The sequence below is a fragment of the Bombina bombina genome, chromosome 1, assembly GCF_027579735.1.
Source record: "Bombina bombina isolate aBomBom1 chromosome 1, aBomBom1.pri, whole genome shotgun sequence".
NCBI classification, from domain to species: Eukaryota; Metazoa; Chordata; class Amphibia; order Anura; family Bombinatoridae; genus Bombina; species Bombina bombina.
The window spans coordinates 655,855,200-655,872,915 of NC_069499.1; the positions used below are offsets into that span (position 1 = coordinate 655,855,200).

General features: G+C 36.2%; 1 protein-coding gene across 6 annotated transcripts in view; it reads right to left on the bottom strand.

Moving 5' to 3' along the window:
- Positions 1-17,716, bottom strand: part of TENM1 (teneurin transmembrane protein 1) — a 1,037,319-nt gene that overhangs the window by 358,360 nt on the left and 661,243 nt on the right. For all 6 annotated transcript variants that reach the window (XM_053699127.1, XM_053699121.1, XM_053699124.1 and 3 more), the window contains one exon: positions 5,018-5,234. In XM_053699127.1, the coding sequence (XP_053555102.1) occupies positions 5,018-5,234 (217 nt within the window). The remainder of the gene's footprint in view (positions 1-5,017; positions 5,235-17,716) is intronic.

Consider the following 17,716-nt stretch of genomic DNA (forward strand, 5'->3'; position numbering starts at 1 on the left):
TGGGGCGAGTCACTAATTGGTGATCGCAGGGGGAGGGGGACCACTACATTACAGAAAAAACAAAATAAATGGGTTTTATATGTACTGGCAAACAGCTCCAGTAGCTCAGATGGTGACAATAGTTAAAGGGGGGAGGGTTAGAGAGCTGATTTGGAGTGATCAAGGAGGCTGGAGGTTTAGGGGGGATCCTACCCAGCAGAAAAAAAAAATATTGGCAGACTGTCTGCCAGTACTTAAGATGGGTTGACCAGTGAGGGAGGGAAGAAAGCAGTTTGGGTGGGATAAGGTAGGGATCAGGAGTGGGAAGTGTCAGGTGGGAGGGTAATCTCTACACTAAAGCTAAAATTAACCTTACGAGATACCTAATTAACCCCTTCACTGCCTGAAATAAAAGAAGTGTGGTGCACAGCTGCAAATAGCGGCCTTCTAATTACCAAAAAGCAATGGCAAAGCCATTTATGTCTGCTATTTCTAAATAAAGAGGATCCCAGAGAAACTTTTACAACCATTTGTGCCATGATTGCAAAAGCAGTATTTAAATAATTTTAGTGAGAAACCCAAAGGTTGTAAAAAATAAAAAAAAAATGTTTTATTTGATCGCATTTGGCGGTGAAATGGGTTGTCTACTTTAAAAAAAAAAAAATATATATATATATATATACACAGTATATATAGTTTAGAGAGGTAAATAAAAAAGGCTCTATCTCTGTTTAAATGGAGTGATAGCAAAACTGCTAAAAATTCTCAGGTTTTTCTCTGAAAGTCCCAGTATTGAAGGGGTTAAAGTGTGTTTACACAAAACATTTTTTTTTTGTGTAGTAGTACTTCAAATTATGCATTTGTATATTCAGTTTCACTGTACAGTCACTAGATTTGTCAATCTGGGAAATATAGTCACTGAAAAGCAGGCGAGACTGATTTGTCTAAAAAGCTTTGAATATTTGAAATTCCCCATTAAAATGCAGGTTACTCCCATGAAATTTCAATAGAATTGGAATGTCTATATATTTGTCCTGTCTGTGATCTACTTTGTTAAAGGGACAGTTTACTCAAAAATGTTCTCCCCTTTAATTTGTTCCCAATGATCCACTTTACCTGCTGGAGTGTATTAAATTGTTTACAAGTAGCTCCTTTACCCTTATATTGGCATTTGAAATAGTTGATTTAGCATGTGGTATCCCCACCTATGCTGAAAGTTTGTGGCCGCAGGTCCCAGCTATAGATAAGCTTTGTAAACACAGCCAGCAGAAGAAATTATACTCCCAGTGGGATATAGCAGAGATAAGGTAATACAATGTTGATTTTCCATTGTTCTCTCCAAGTACTGGTGATAGTTTTATGGACAGATATAAGATAAAGAAGCAGGTATATGTGCACAATGTGATACAGTAATGAGATCTGATTATATCTACAAGCTCAACCCATTTTATTAGGTTGTGGCTTCAAAACACAAAATCAGAGCTTTAATATACACACAAAAACAAAAAAAGCTATTTTTCATACATTTTTTTTCTCTGCAGTTGGTAAAGAAAGCAATTGTAAACACATTAAGCGAAAAACTATTTTTCAGTATACTGTCCCTTTAATAAAGAAAAAAAACAAAAACGTTTCCTATTCAAACTACAGGCGTGTTTTCAGAATGTGATTGCAGGTTTCGCAACGCTTGTTTGCAATATTCATATTTCATAATATCGCAATTGCAGAATCATGTTTTACTTATAATATTGAGATTGCACTGTAGCAAATATTTTCTATAATAATATATATTTATAGATATATATTAAATATTAAAGGAACAGTCTACACTAGAATTTTTATTGTTTGAAAAGCTAGATAATCCCTTTATTACCCATTCTCCAGCTTTGCATAACCAACAGTCTGTATCATGGGGGTATATTTACCAATGTGCGAGAGGACATCATACAAAGTAATGTATCATGTCTGCTGCACATCGTGGCACATTGATAAATTCTGTCGGCATTTATCATTGCAACAGCAGTTCTTGTGAACTGCTGGTGCAATGCCACCCCTGCAGATATGCGGCCAATTTTGTCACTCCAAATCCAATTGTTCTTCCTTCACCTTCATGCAGTCAGAGAGGGACTGTTATTCCTGAATTACAGGTAACAAATACTATCAGCATGTCATTACTTGTTTCATGTGAGAGTTAATCATTCAAATTCTCCATATATCTTTTTCTTCATACATCCTAGATGTTCCTACATCCTGGTGTTCTTATCACTGATCCTCTATTTCTTTTAATTAGCATCTTCTCTTACCATGTCTGTTTCTCTACCTTTTCCATTCATTGGGGCCGATTTATTAAGAGTCGGACGGACATGATCCGCTGTAGGGATCATGTTCAACAGACATCGCTGAATACCGACAGCATACACTGTTGCATTTAACATTGCACAAGCAGTTCTGATTAACTGCTTTTGCAATGCCGCCCCCGCAGATTCACGGCCATTTGGCCTTTAGCAGTGGGTGTCACTGGGTTGATTTCTGTCCGCCGCCTCAGAGCAGGCAGACAAGTTATGGAGCAGTGGTCTTAGACCGCTGCTTCATAACTTCTTCATAACTTCTGTTTGTCCATACGGACATAACTTCTGTCTGTCCTTACGGAGCTTGATAAATATGCCCCTAAGCCTCTGCAGACTGCCCCCTGATGTCAGTTCTTTTGACAGACTTGCATTTTAGCCAATCAGTGCTGACTCCTATTTAACTCCACGGGCATTAGCACAATATGGCACACATGAACTAATGCTGTCTAGTTGTGAAATAATGTCAAAATGCATTCAGATAAGAGGCGACATTCAAGGGCTAAGAAATTAGCATATGAGCCTCCTAGCTTTAGCTTTCAACAAAGAATATACCAAGGGAAAAAAGCAAAATTGATGATAAATGTACATTGGAAAGTTGTTTAAAATTACATGCCCAATCTGAATCATGAAACTTTATTTTTCACTAGACTGTCCATTTAATATAGAACATGTTTGCTTCAATGCAATCTCAATATTATAAGTAAAACATGATCGCACAATCTCAATTGCAATATTATGAAATATGAATCGCATTGTCAATATTATGGTAGAATGCATATTGTGATCACGTTTGCGTTCTCAATATAATGGAAATATGAATATTGCAAAAGCACAAACGCATTTTTAAAATAAGTAAAAAAAAAAAACATGCCTAAGCACACAATGCAATTTTTTTTTAATTACGCCTAAAGCTTACATACATATTGTAACATTATACTATACATATACATTAAAAATGTATATACATAGATGATGTCCCCCTGCTCCTATAGGTGTATTTTTAATATGTTTAATTAACTATTCTATTGTATTAATAGGGTTAAGTTTTTGTTGACACCTGTAAATTGTATTGTCATATAGTACTGTTTAAAGGGATCATTTACGTTACACCTTTTGATGTAGGTGGCGATGCTGCTTTGAATTTATCACCAGTATTAGAGAAGCATCACCACCCACTGAAATGTATGGTAAGATGCCTCTCAGTGATGCTTCCTTTAAGCAGTACAGTCAGTAGAAATGTGCGATTTGTTTCGGATCGATTCGAATTTCCGAATTAAAATAGTGCCGAATCTACTGAATAATACCGAATTAATTTGAATTTATTCAGATTTATTCGGTAGATTCGGATGGCCATGGATTAAACTAGTATTGTACAGTATATTAGGGTATATCACTCTGCTATGGGTTACACCTAATATACAGTACATAATACTAGTCTAATACACAGCACATCCCACCTAACACATACCGAAATTCCGAATTTCCGAACCGAACCGGATCGAGACGAATTTATTCGAATCCGAAACGAATCCGAAACGAATTGATTCGAATTTTTCCGAATTTGAATCGATCCGAACCAAAATTCGAAAAAATCCGAATCAATCCGAACCAAACCGAATTTTTTCGACATGCTCATGTCTAACAGTCAGCCCTTTTTAATATTTTACCGGCTTTTTCAACATCACAACGGATCCCTTTTGAATATCTCGCTGCCTCGTGGCACTTTTGGTCATCAGGTCCTTCGTGTAAAGAGGTTAAACTTTTTCCATAATGGGGGTGCACATTGCACAATGTTTACATACCTTGTTTAAAGATTATTCAGCACAGCTATGCAAAATGTAAATGCTCACAAATATGGCTGACTGTAATTGCCATAACAGCCATGCTAAGAAAGAAATAGTAAATTGATAGAAGATAGATTCATTTGTACATACGTTATTACCAATTCCTTCTTGATGATACAATCTAAAATCCAGTGTGGCTAGTAGCACATACTCAATTCACTAGTACATTTTTATGTCTTAAAGGCACATCAGAAGCATTTTTAAGTGTTGCAGCTAAAGAGTATATTTTAACATACATATATTAAAGGGTTTTTTGTTTTTGAAAAACAGATACCCAAGTCAAGTGTTTCAAAATAAAAGGTTGATCTAATGCTTTTAGGGCATGTCTCTATCCACCAATAGAGCTCTTGAAATCTTCCTTATCAGCCAATTGGCTCTTGCCCCATGGTTCAAACTAGCACAGACCATTGCACATCTTGTTAGTTTCGAAATTAAAATAAAGACCTTTAACTAAACATTTTTATGCTAAACATATTTGTAACATAGCACATTTTCATATACATTAAAGTTTGTTGAGTGCAATGTACCTTTAAATAAAGGCAATATTTTTATGAAATGCCCTATTTTGTTTTATCAGTTTAAAATGTCTCTGTTGTCTCTCCCACTGCCACTTCTTTCCACCAAACTGCATGTATAAAGCTGTAAGCTGTTCATATGTTGCATAAAACCTTAATGCAATTGGTCTTTCAAGTATTTGAATTAAGTTTGTCGATCAAAAAGCAAGTCCATCTTGCTAACCAAACCCATAAGGGACAGGTGTAATAAATTAAGTTATAAATTATTATTTTTTTATTGTGTCTGTGGTTACATAAAAAATGTCTCTCTCACATGTAATAGTATTTTACATACCTGCTGTCAAATATGATTTCTGCAGGAATCACATGAGTGCTGTCCTTGCCAATAAGGAATTTAATTCGATCATAGAAGAGCCTTGGGGGATGCTGGGAGAACGGTGGTTGGCTTTGTTGAATTAGGTCTAGTGGGTCAGGTGATCCCTGACAGAGAGGGCTAGAGAAGCAATTGGCTTTTTGGCAGCAATCAGGGTCTACACAGTCTGTCAGGCCATCTGTAAAGAAAGAAATAAGTGTGACCCAGCCAAGAAAATTCTGTAGACATTTCAAATACCTCAGGGTTACAAACAAGGTAAGGATATAAAACAACCCTAAAACAAGAAGAGTCAAGACCTTAGCTACTCTCATACTAATACATGAAAAGCAAATGTTTAAAACAACATAAAAAAACACCTGGGTGAAAAAGTGCACCCTGGGCCTCTGTAGGAGCTGAAACGTTTTTTTTTTTTTCAAAGAGTGAAGGAAAATGGTTGCTTGAAAACCTGACAATTATAAATGATTCAGTCTTTTTTTGCTATACAGGGATGTCTAAATAAACCGTTTCCTGTATAGCAATATTCTAGAATGAATTTACATTCAGTGTTGAGCTGATTTGGCTTTAGGAAGACGAGGTTTAAGGTATGAGCTCTGCCAGGAAGCTGCTGCGTAGCTCATCTTTTTTTTTTTTTACTGTTGCAGCCAAACCAGATCTAATATGAAATGATAATACATTCTGAATTAGAGCAAAAAGGTAAATATTTTCATTTTATTGCAACACTGGTTACAAACAGTCCAATATGGCTAAAAGAGATATTAGTCTATATGTAAGCTATAGGTCTACGTGCATATTATTATCACCAAAGTATAACTATTTTATCTCAAGGTGTTAAATATGCATATCCTACAAGAAGAGCTCCCAGAAACTCACATTTGATTTGGAAGCTCTGATCTGTTTGCCTTAAGGCCCCCTTTATCTCCTATTTTAATGGTCTGGAAAATAGGGCCATCTAAAACCCTTGCTTAAATGGAGTAAATGAACTCTGAAATCGCCAATCACCCCGACAAATTGGCCCAACACCACTCTTGTCTCATACAGCCATGTCCTTTGACCTCTCTCACTGTCCTCACCCTTTCGCTCTGCTTCTTAGTTCTGGTTTGTCAAAGAAGAATGTTGGGATTTATTGGCTAATAGGGGAAGTATCCTAGTGGTAGGCTCAGTATCATAAATAAGTGACATCTCCAATGTGCTGGTTAGTTATAAATTGAGCGATCATCTGAGTGATTTATGAGGGAGCTAGAGATTTTAAAGAGCCCCTACTTAGTTTCTAAATTGATGCAAAAAAATACAATTTTTATCTAGCAGGGAAGGAAAATACCTTTAGTGATCTACTAAAGTAGGAGAAGACAAGTGACCCCTCATTAGAAACTGAGGCCTAGATTTAGAGTTGGGCGGTAGCCGTGAAAACCAGCGTTAGAGGCTCCTAACGCTGGTTTTGGGCTAACGCCGGTATTTAGAGTCAGTCAGGAAATGGTCTAACGCTCACATACCATACAGATCCGCTTACGTCAATTGCGTATCCTATCTTTTCAATGGGATCTTTCTAACGCCGGCATTTAGAGTCGTAGCTGAAGTGAGCGTTAGAAATCTAACGACAAAACTCCAGCCGCAGAAAAAAGTCAGTAGTTAAGAGCTTTATGGGCTAACGCCGGTTCATAAAACTCCTAACTACTGTGCTCTAAAGTACACTAACACCCATAAACTACCTATGTACCCCTAAACCGAGGTCCCCCAACATCGCCGCCACTCGATAACATTTTTTTAACCCCTAATCTGCCGACCGCCACCTACGTTATCCTTATGTACCCCTAATCTGCTGCCCCTAACACCGCCGACCCCTATATTATATTTATTAACCCCTAACCTGCCCCCCACAATGTCGCTTCCATCTGCCTACACTTATTAACCCCTAATCTGCCGACCGCCACCTACGTTATCCTTATGTACCCCTAATCTGCTGCCCCTAACACCGCCGACCCCTATATTATATTTATTAACCCCTAATCTGCCCCCCTCAACGTCGCCTCCACCTGCCTACACTTATTAACCCCTAATCTTCCGAGCGGACCGCACCGCTACTATAATAAAGTTATTAACCCCTAATCCGCCTCACTCCTGCCTCAATAACCCTATAATAAATAGTATTAACCCCTAATCTGCCGACCGAATCTCGCCGCTACTGTAATAAATGGATTAACCCCTAAAGCTAAGTCTAACCCTAACACTAACACCCCCCTAAGTTAAATATAATTTAAATCTAACAAAATAAATTAACTCTTATTAAATAAATTATTCCTATTTAAAGCTAAATACTTACCTGTAAAATAAACCCTAATATAGCTACAATATAAATTATAATTATATTATAGCTATTTTAGGATTTATATTTATTTTACAGGCAACTTTGTAATTATTTTAACCAGGTACAATAGCTATTAAATAGTTAATAACTATTTAATAGTTACCTAGTTAAAATAATTACAAAATTACCTGTAAAAAAAATCCTAACCTAAGTTACAATTAAACCTAACACTACACTATCAATAAATAAATTAAATACAATTCCTACAAATAAATACAATTAAATAAACTAACTAAAGTACAAAAAATAAAAAAGAACTAAGTTACAAAAAATAAAAAAATATTTACAAACAGAAAAATATTACAACAATTTTAAACTAATTACACCTACTCTAAGCCCCCTAATAAAATAACAAAGACCCCCAAAATAAAAAAATGCCCTACCCTATTCTAAATTACAAAAGTTCAAAGCTCTTTTACCTTACCAGCCCTTAAGGTAAATATGCTATACGCTCCTTTTTTGGAGCCTAACGCAGCCATTCTGTGAACTCTAAATACCAGCGGTATTTAAAAGGTGCGGCCAGAAAAAAGCATGCGTAGCTAACGCACCCCTTTGGCCGGAAAACTATAAATCTAGGCGTGAGTTTCCAGTGATTCAAATTAGGTTGATTGTCCTATTAATGTGTACAGGAAGGTAGATAGGGACTCGTTACAATGCCCTCTTCCCTCACTAAAACCATTTGGTTCTCTGTGTGGCAGAAACCTTTACAGAAATAACCAGCATCTTTGAGGCTTTTTCACCTGTTCTTTTGAAGTTTGATATGAGAGCCTTACCACACCACAAGCAATGAGGAAGTATTTTGGGTGCTTCCCTTTTATGTGTGATGTCACTAGACACTATGGGATAATGTTACCTATCAAGCACAACCAGCAATGCTGACAAATAATGTCCTCTGGCAAATAAATAACTGGCAAAGAGCAAGCCTAAGGATGTGAGGGATAACTGTGAATACATCCTAACATCTGCAAGCTTAAGTAAATTACAGGAAAATAAGCAATTTATAATTAGTGTTCATTGCATTCTTTTTTCCTATGGGGATATAATTATTAGTTAAATGTTACTGGAGTTTCAGATAGATTCTCAAGTACTGTATATTTGTGGGTGTTTAAATTATGTAGGTGATGCTCCTCTACTACTATAGCAAGGGGCTTTATTTTGCTGTCTTAGAAGTTGCCTCACTCACAAATGGGAGCAAGATTTAAATATTTACTTCAACAGGCAGATTGGCAAATAATTTTCCAACTTTGTGTAAAATCCATCTCTACACTATTGATTGAAACAAATGCTAAAAATGTAATGCAATGGTACCCGACCCGTCAACATTTACCACAATGTCCAAGGTAGTTGAAGGACTTGTGGGGAGAGAGGATCTCTTCTCCGCATTTTTTAGAATTGCTCATGCATTAAAGCCATTCTGAAAGGGAGTTGCTAACTGAATATATAAGCAACATATGTAGATATAAAAATATTGAGGTATAAAATATGCACATTCATTTTTTAATATAGGATACTAGAAAAATATCTCTAAACAAATAAATCCTCCTGTTGAAAAATGGTGCCACTTTTGGACCCCTATAAAAAGTGGATAGAATTACATTCAGAAGGGATATGTTTAAATATTGCTTCAATGGGGCCTATTTAACAAAGCTATGGCGGACCTGATCCGACAATGCGGATCAGGTCCGACAGACCTCGCTGAATGCGGAGAGCAATACGCTCTCCATATTCAGAATTGCACCAGCAGCCCCTGCAGATTCGCGGCCAACGGTCTCCAGCAGGGGGTTGTCAATCAACCCGATCATACTCGATCGGGTTGAATTGCGGCGATGTCTGTCTGCCTGCTCAGAGCAGGCGGACAGGTTATGGAGCAGTGGTCTTTAGACAGCTGCTTCATAACTGCTGTTTCTGCAGGCTCGCCAGAAACACAGTCCCTTAAGCTCCATCCGGAGCTTGATAAATGAGCTTCAATGTGTCATTTAGTTATCTTTCATCAATTATAGAAAAATATATTAGTATGAAAGAATTATTATTATAGGACATTTTTTATTTATTATTGTGTATTTGAACATAAACAAACCTAAAGGGAAGATTATTTGCATTTAGAACTTGTTTGTGATAACACTTTCATCTACACAAATGCCTATAATGTTTAATTATTTACACATACTGTAGTTATTACTAAATAAAAAACTACTATCAAAATGAGAAGATGGTGAGCTAGCCTAGGAGTAGAGCCTTTCACTTGTATTATTCAATTGTATTCTTTTTTCATTTTTCTTTCTTTTTATCCTTAATACACAAGCATTAGCTTTTACATTGTATCAACCCACATGTTTATAAACATCACATGGCAGGAAATATATGCTTCACACTTAGGGCGCCATGTACTAAGAGGCGGGCGGACAGCTTCTTAACTCGCGAAGCTGTCCGCCCGCTCCCGCTACACACGGGCAGCGGATCTATTGATCCGCTTGCCCATATGTATCATTACACACTCATCGGAGTGTGTAATGCCCGCCCCTTCAATCGCGTGACCAATCACGCCACTGAAGGGGCTGTCAATCACCGAGAGCGTGCGTGCTCTCGGTGATTTTGCTTCGCCACCTAAGAGGTGGCGTAGGGTGTAGGAAGCATATGCGAACCTGCCCCGCAAAGGCTCCGGAGCAGCTTTCGCTGCTTCGTACATGGAGCCCTTAGTAGCTCTAGTGTGTACATGCAGTAACTTTATAGGTTTAAAAATCCATTCGTGTTCAAGAAAACATATCAGACCATAAGACCTCTAATTGTCCTGTTAAAGGGACAGTACACTATAAAAAATGTTTTCCCTTAATGTGTTTCCAATTACTTTTTTTTACCAGCTGCAGAGTATAAAATGTATGAAATTTGCTTTTTTAAGGTTTATTTGTGTATATGAATTAGCTGCTTTTGTTTTGAAGCCACAACCTAATTACTTTATCACATTGTGTACATATACCTGCTTCTTTATCTTATATCTGTCCAGAGACCAATCACCAATACTTGGAGAGAACAATGGAAAATTAACATTTTATTACCTTATCTGTTCTATAACCCACTGGGAGTGTAATTTCTTCTGCTGGCTGTGTTAACAAAGCTTGGCCTCGAGGCCAAAAACTTTCAGGATAGGTGGGGATACCACAAGCTAAATAAACTAATTTTAATGCCAATATAAGGTTAATGGAAATACTTGGAAACAATTTAATACACTCCAGTAGGTAAAGTGGATCATTGGGAACAACTTAAAGGGGAGAATTTTTTTGAGTAAACTGTCCCTTTAAGTACAGATAAAAAAAAATCTCTTGACTTGAAGGCTGGCTTGTTCATTGCAGAATTATTAAAGTTAATTATTTATATGTGTAATGGAAAAACATTTATTTTTAAAATGATTCTTCTCTATTCAACTATTGGTAGGTAATACATTACACGCATTGTGGCTGTTACTATAACCCAAAGCTTCTGTAAAGTGACATTAAAGTATTTTCTATATGGGTCATAAATAAATCACAGCAATGTAAAAGATTTATATCCAAAATAAATGTAAAAACACAAAACAAGTCCAGAAATACCCACTGAAAAAAAGCCTATTGAGTGTCTCCTCTGCTTTGGCCAATTAGGGACGGATATAAATGAGATCCTGTACATAGCAAATAATCACTGTGCAGCATGTAGGTTTTGAATTCCATTAAATGGACTCTAGCCTCTCTGGACAAACTACATTCTCAGATTGCAAGAAAAGCAGACAAAAACTTATGCATTGCAGTTTTTTTCACCATGCATAAAACCAAGGATCTTTTATTTTTATACCTTTTATCTGAAAGGACAATGAATTAAAAATACGTTGTTCTCTATATTTAGGCCCTCAAAATTCTTCAGATTTACTACCCCCCCCCCCCCCCCCAGACGGACACTGATGTACATCTCCCCCCATGTCCTCCCGGCATCGCTTCTTGCTGGCAGCAAAAAGTTGCCCGTATTTATTATTGCCTCATGTGCAAAGCCGCTCCCTGCTCATGCCCGGCCAATTGCACTTGAGCAGGGGCTGTCAATCTCCCCAGTCAGAGAAGTCCAGGGGGGGTTAAAATATGTCACTATATAGTTAGCGTATAAGTTAAGAAGCAACGGTCTGATGAGCCTGCAGCCAAAGGCGCTTTGAAGCTATATTTGTGGCTTCGCAAATGGAGCACATTTTCCTTATAGCTCTCCTGTCTGGAGATGTGTTGTCAAATCATAACCGTCTTGATTTTTAAATAAATAAATAATTTATGGATTACTGTGTTATGGAAATAAGTCCTGTATACTGCAATAAATAAATAAATACATATTTTACCCTACATTTTTGTTCTTAACCTATTGCCCTCCTCTGCTCACCTTCATTCAATGTAAAAAGCTGATTCAGCCCTGCAAGCTTTGCACACACAGAAAGCTAAATAGTTACAAAATATTTTAGAAGCTGTTTCTCTAAATTTATTGTCCAAATATACTATATCAGAATGCATGTCATGTTAGAAATAGAAGACACCAAGCAATTGATCAAAACAGATGGAAAGAGTTTTTTTTAAGGACAGCTTGAACTTTGCTTTTGCAGATATGTATATATCAAATGATTATATTTTTCTGCTTGGAACAACATAGGACTCAAGTACATTAAAATGCTGAAATAGTGTTCACTGACTTTCCAAGCCTTCCTGAATCATACCATCTGGAGAGAGGTCGACATCCATAACATGATTTATAAGCATTAAATATAACAAAGTACTGAAGTAATCTTAAAATCAGACTGCACTGTGTTCCAGCACCAGAACTGTTCATTCATATATCAACACAGTAATCCTTTTTTATGCACCCCATCCCCTTTAAGGGGCAAAGAAAGCCTTTCTTAAAAATGAGATAAAACAAAAAAGCAGTTTTGAAAATGAAAACTTTATCCAAAATGGTTTTATAAACAAAATTATATACTATTGTTCTGTGATTTTCATACAGTTTTTATTTTGTTTAAACAGTTTCTTATCAATAATGTATTACAAGAGGAATTATTATGTGTCTGTTTAGATATATGTCTGTTTATCTCTGCCTTAATAAATGCTCACATTTAATTACAAGAAATAAAAGCCACACAGAAAGCACACCTAGAAAACTTGTAGAAGGCAATCCAAAACCAAGGGAGATAAGGGGTGAAACAGCTAGAACATTTTAAGGGGACATTAAATTATAAAAAAAAGGACTAGCCTACAATTGGAGCACAATTCATGGTGCATAGGGCATTATCTTTCTCGCAAACTCACGCAAAGAATAACGCACAATCTGGTATTATAAGTAGATGGTTAAATATAATACAGCCCAAACTGTTTTAGCGAGCCCTATACTTTTAATGGAGGATAGTGCAGGGAATGCTATTAGTGCACTCATTGTTTTTTTTTATTACAAGTGGTGAGTAAATGCACTTGAGTACAATCCAAATTACTGCTACAAAATGTAGCTCTTTTTTTAAGCCTTTAAAGGGACAGAAGTGTCAAAATTCATGACACAGATACTTTCATTATCAAATTTGCTCTGTTCTCTTGGTATCCTTTGCTGAAGCATAGACCTAGATAGACTGATAGGAGCTCAAGAGCGTGCACGTGTCTATAGCAGTTTATGGCGGCAACATTGTATAATGCTATTATGAACGATGTTGCAAACACTGCTGCCAGATGGCTATAGACACGTGCATGCTCCTGAGCTCACCTAGAATTACTCTTTAACAAAGGATATGAACTAAGCAAATTTGATAATAGAAGTACATTAGAAAGTTGTTTAAAATGTAACTTTATTAAAAAATCAAAAGTAGAGAGAAAGAAGTGACTAGTTCATTAATCAACTCCTATAACCACTATCTCTTAGATAAATCAAGGATTAACTGGCTTAAATATATAAAAGCCAAAAATGAGAGAGATACGTATTTATCCTACCAGGCTTCGCAAAAAGAATTAAAACTCCAAGCCAGACTTTACAGATTTGGAAACAAAACAGGTAAGCTCCTGGCTAATTTAGTAAAAGGATCAAAAGGAGCAACCTTGATTGAGTCACTCCAACAGGAAGGCAAAACAATAACTAGGTCAGAGGAGATAGCAGACCTCTTGTTCATATATTTTCAGGAGTTATACTCATCCAAAAAATCTGATAAGACCCAATCTGCTCAATTCTGGAGACAGCTGACACCCCCATCTCTAGGGAGGGAAGAGTTAGAGATCCTAAACGCTCCTATCATTGAGCTGGAAATAGAGAAAGTCATTAACAAACTTGCATTGGACAAGGCACCCGGCCCAGACTCATTACCAAATGAATTTTATAAAATTCTTTCGCCATTGATAGTTCCAAATCTTTGTAATTTATATAATGCAATATACATAGACCAGCTTCCAATCCCCCCCTCTTTCTCGGCATCAAACACAATATTAATACCTAAACAGGGTAAAGACCCCACCTTGAAAGAGTCATACAGACCTATAGCCCTACTGAACATAGACTATAAGATTTTAACATCTATCTTAGCAAACAGACTACAATCTATCCTACCTATAATTATACACAAAGATCAAGCAGGATTTCTTTACAAACGCAACTCATCAGCAAAGATAAGAGAAGCTCTGTTGACGGTAGACTATTTTAAGACAGAGGTGGCTAGGGAGGGGGGGGGGAGGACATCCCTGACCAGGCAGTCATTTCTATAGATGCGGAAAAAGCATTTGACTCGGTTCATTATGATCATATAACAGAGTCTTTACTTAAATTTGGGTTTGAAGGTAAATTCTGTCAACTGATTAAAAATCTATATAACAAACCATCTACAAGACTGCTGGTTAACGGCTCCCTTACCCCAGAGATCATACTGGAGAGGGGGACCCGACAGGGATGTCCTCTCTCCCCCCTGCTTTTCGATATTTCTATAGAGCCCTTAGCTATGATGGTAAGACATCAATTAGAAGGCATAAAAATACGAAATAAGGAGCTTAAAATTGCATTATATGCAGACGACATTCTTCTCTACATAGCAAATATTAAAGACAACCTGCCAAAGTTAATACTGCTTATTAAACAATTTGGTTCTTTTTCAGGCTACAAAGTCAACACTTCAAAATCAGAAATGTTATGGCTGAGAAAAAATAAGAAATCACCATCAAACATACCCTTTAAGATAGTGTCAGAGGCCTTTAAATATCTAGGCGTCCTAATTCCATCTAATATAGACAAGCTTTATGAATTAAATATTCCCCCAATATTGCAGGATATCAAACAGAGGTTAACAAGCTGGCAAAGTCTCCCCCTGTCCATAACTGGTAGGATAGCCTTGTTCAAAATGGTACTACTGCCAAAACTGCTATATATCCTCCAAAATGTTCCAATAATTCTCAAAGGGAAAGACATTCGGCAGTTGAATGCGGCATTGAGAAGATACATCTGGCAGGGCAAAAAACCAAGAATTGCTTTTTTTAAATTACAACTACCAAGAAACCAAGGGGGGTTTGCACTGCCGGATGTACATCTGTATAACATAGCTTACTTAGCACGCATTGTGGCAGATTGGATCTTTTCTAAAGATTATATAACAAATAATGACTTAGAGAACAACATTTGCTACCCATTCCTACCAGTAGCCTTAATACATTGTAAATCCAAATCAATACCGCAGGAACTGAAATCATTTAAAACTATTTACAATCCTATACAAAGTTGGTGGAAATTGGGAAAGCTCCTATCAATAGATGGTAATGCATCTAAGTTTGTTCCATTTCGGGGCAACCCGAAATTTCCGGTTGGCCTAGACTCAGCTACATTTCAAAGATGGCATACGGTAGGATTGGACAGGGCTATTCAGTTCATAGATAGAGAGAATCAAGCGATTAAAACTTATGAATCACTTAGGCAGGAATTTGATATCTACAATAGAGAGTTCTTTGCCTACTTGCAAGCCAGACACTTTGTAACAGAACTCAGGAGGGAGGTAAACGGAAGATGGACGTGGGGGAAATTGGAGGGGTGGTTAGAAATGGTGAAAAATGGTCAGTTCTCCATCTCACCATGTTATTATATGTTAGTCTCCCTTAGGGGTATATCAAATCTTGAGAGACTCTCGGCTGATTGGAACAACTTAATTCCAGAGAGCAATGCTGATGCCCAGCTGGTACAGGGCTCTTTCACAAGAATAGCTCAATCCACATTATCCTCAACCTGGAGGGAATCACAAGTTAAACTGCTATACAAGGCGTATTTTACCCCAGAGAAAGGTTTAAAATGTGGGAACAATAAATTTAATAAATGCCCAAAATGTTCACAACCCGCAGCGGATTTGGTCCACATGATATGGAGCTGCCCTAAGGTGGGTCAATTCTGGAAAAAAGTAGAATATTGGTTAAAAAATATAGTAAAGATCCCTCCATTTGAAATAACCCTGAGTTATAGTGTTTTCCTGAGAAAAGATAGAGAAAAATCACATCCCCAATATAAATTAATTAACACGACAGTGGTTGCAGCCAGATACTTGATTTTTAAGAAATGGAAATCGACTGCAACACCAACGATTATGGAGATCAAAAACTGTCTAAAAAAACAATGTATATTAGAACAGTTAGACACCAATATGAACGACGAAGGGGACATTAGAAAGTTTTTCGCAAAATGGTCCCTGTTTATTAAGATCTTTTCGGCAGTGGAAATAGATTATATGATTTTCCCATTTAGAAATTCGGAACTGGTACTATTGGGGATATGGTAGATTCCATTGGGAGGTATTCCCTCTTTTTTTTTTTTCTCTCCCTTGGCGGGGGGGGAGGGATAGGGGGGAGCGAAACTAAGGAGCAAGTGACAAATATGACTGGTCTCCAAAGATAAGACATAGCATGACAAAACAAGGTAAATCAGGGTATATGTGGCATCTGAAAGTTTAAATTACATTATTATTCTGCGAAAAAGAACAAACACTATGTCACTAGGTTTTATTTCTTTTCGATATGAATACCTTGAAGTTGGCGGGAAAATAGAAAATAGAAAAAAATAAGGTTGAGACTACTTTTTTTTCTTTTTGTTTTTTCTTTTTATTCAGAGATGCAACAGAAACAATAACAGGTTAATTACGATTGTATATTGTGAATATTTTTTCTGTATTTATGTATCTTGCTCTTTTTGGTTTTTTTTTCTTTTGACGTATTACATTTTATGCTGTACTGTAAACTCAATCTTAATAAAAATATATATAAAAAAAAAAAAAAAAAAAAAAATGTAACTTTATTCAATCAAAGTTTAATTTTGACTTTAAAAAGTCCTTTTAACTAAATCATAGTTATTCATAGTATAGCACAAAACTATAAGAAAAATTCCACTACCTGCTTAGTGCTCGAGCGATATCTGACATGAATTTTACTCCATGTCCCAAAGAAGTCTATTTTATGAGAGATTTAGTGCACCCACTCTATCCAACATGCAAATGTTAGACTATAATCTGAGCAATAAAAAATAACTTTGGACTCTGCAAAAATAGAACGGCTATTGATTATGCTTGAATGGCGTTAATAAGCAATAGTGCTAATATTTTTGCACTCCACTTATAATGTAGGCCAAAATCTTTTATTATAAATCTTTTATAAAATGCAATGTGGTTTCATTATTTATTCTGTCTGCTTTTCCTTCTATTTACCTACCACATTCCTTGCATTGATTGCTTGATCAGTACAGGATCTCATTTATATCACTCCTTGATTGGTCAGAGCAGGGGAAATAAGATAAACGTACTCTAAAGGGAATTTTAAGAGGATTGTCCCTTGACTTCAAAATAGTGTATGATTGCAGTTTAAAATGTTTCTAAAACTTTAATGTTGTATGCAGATATTTTGCAAAGCAGTGCTTAATTTACTACATAAATAAAGAAATAAAATAACTTTATTGTTCCTTAAAAAAAAAAAAAAATTCAAATACAACCCTTCTTTAAATTAAATGCATTTATGAAATTTAAAATACAGCAATACGGCGTGCAATATTAAATAACAATCTAAAAAGTGAAAATTTTAATATTTAGTTATTAATTCAATATTTTACTCAAAATTATTTTACTTTATTTGTAATGAAATATCATTATATTTAAAAAGTAATACTATTATTGTATTTTTGATTCACTATTAGTGTAAGCAGGTCTGCAGACAGGTTAGTCATTTCAAAGTAATGTCCTAAAGATTCATATGATTTGAATATGCATGTGCTTTATTTGTGTTAAAATTTTTCCTGTTTTGTAACACTAGTTGACCCTTTAT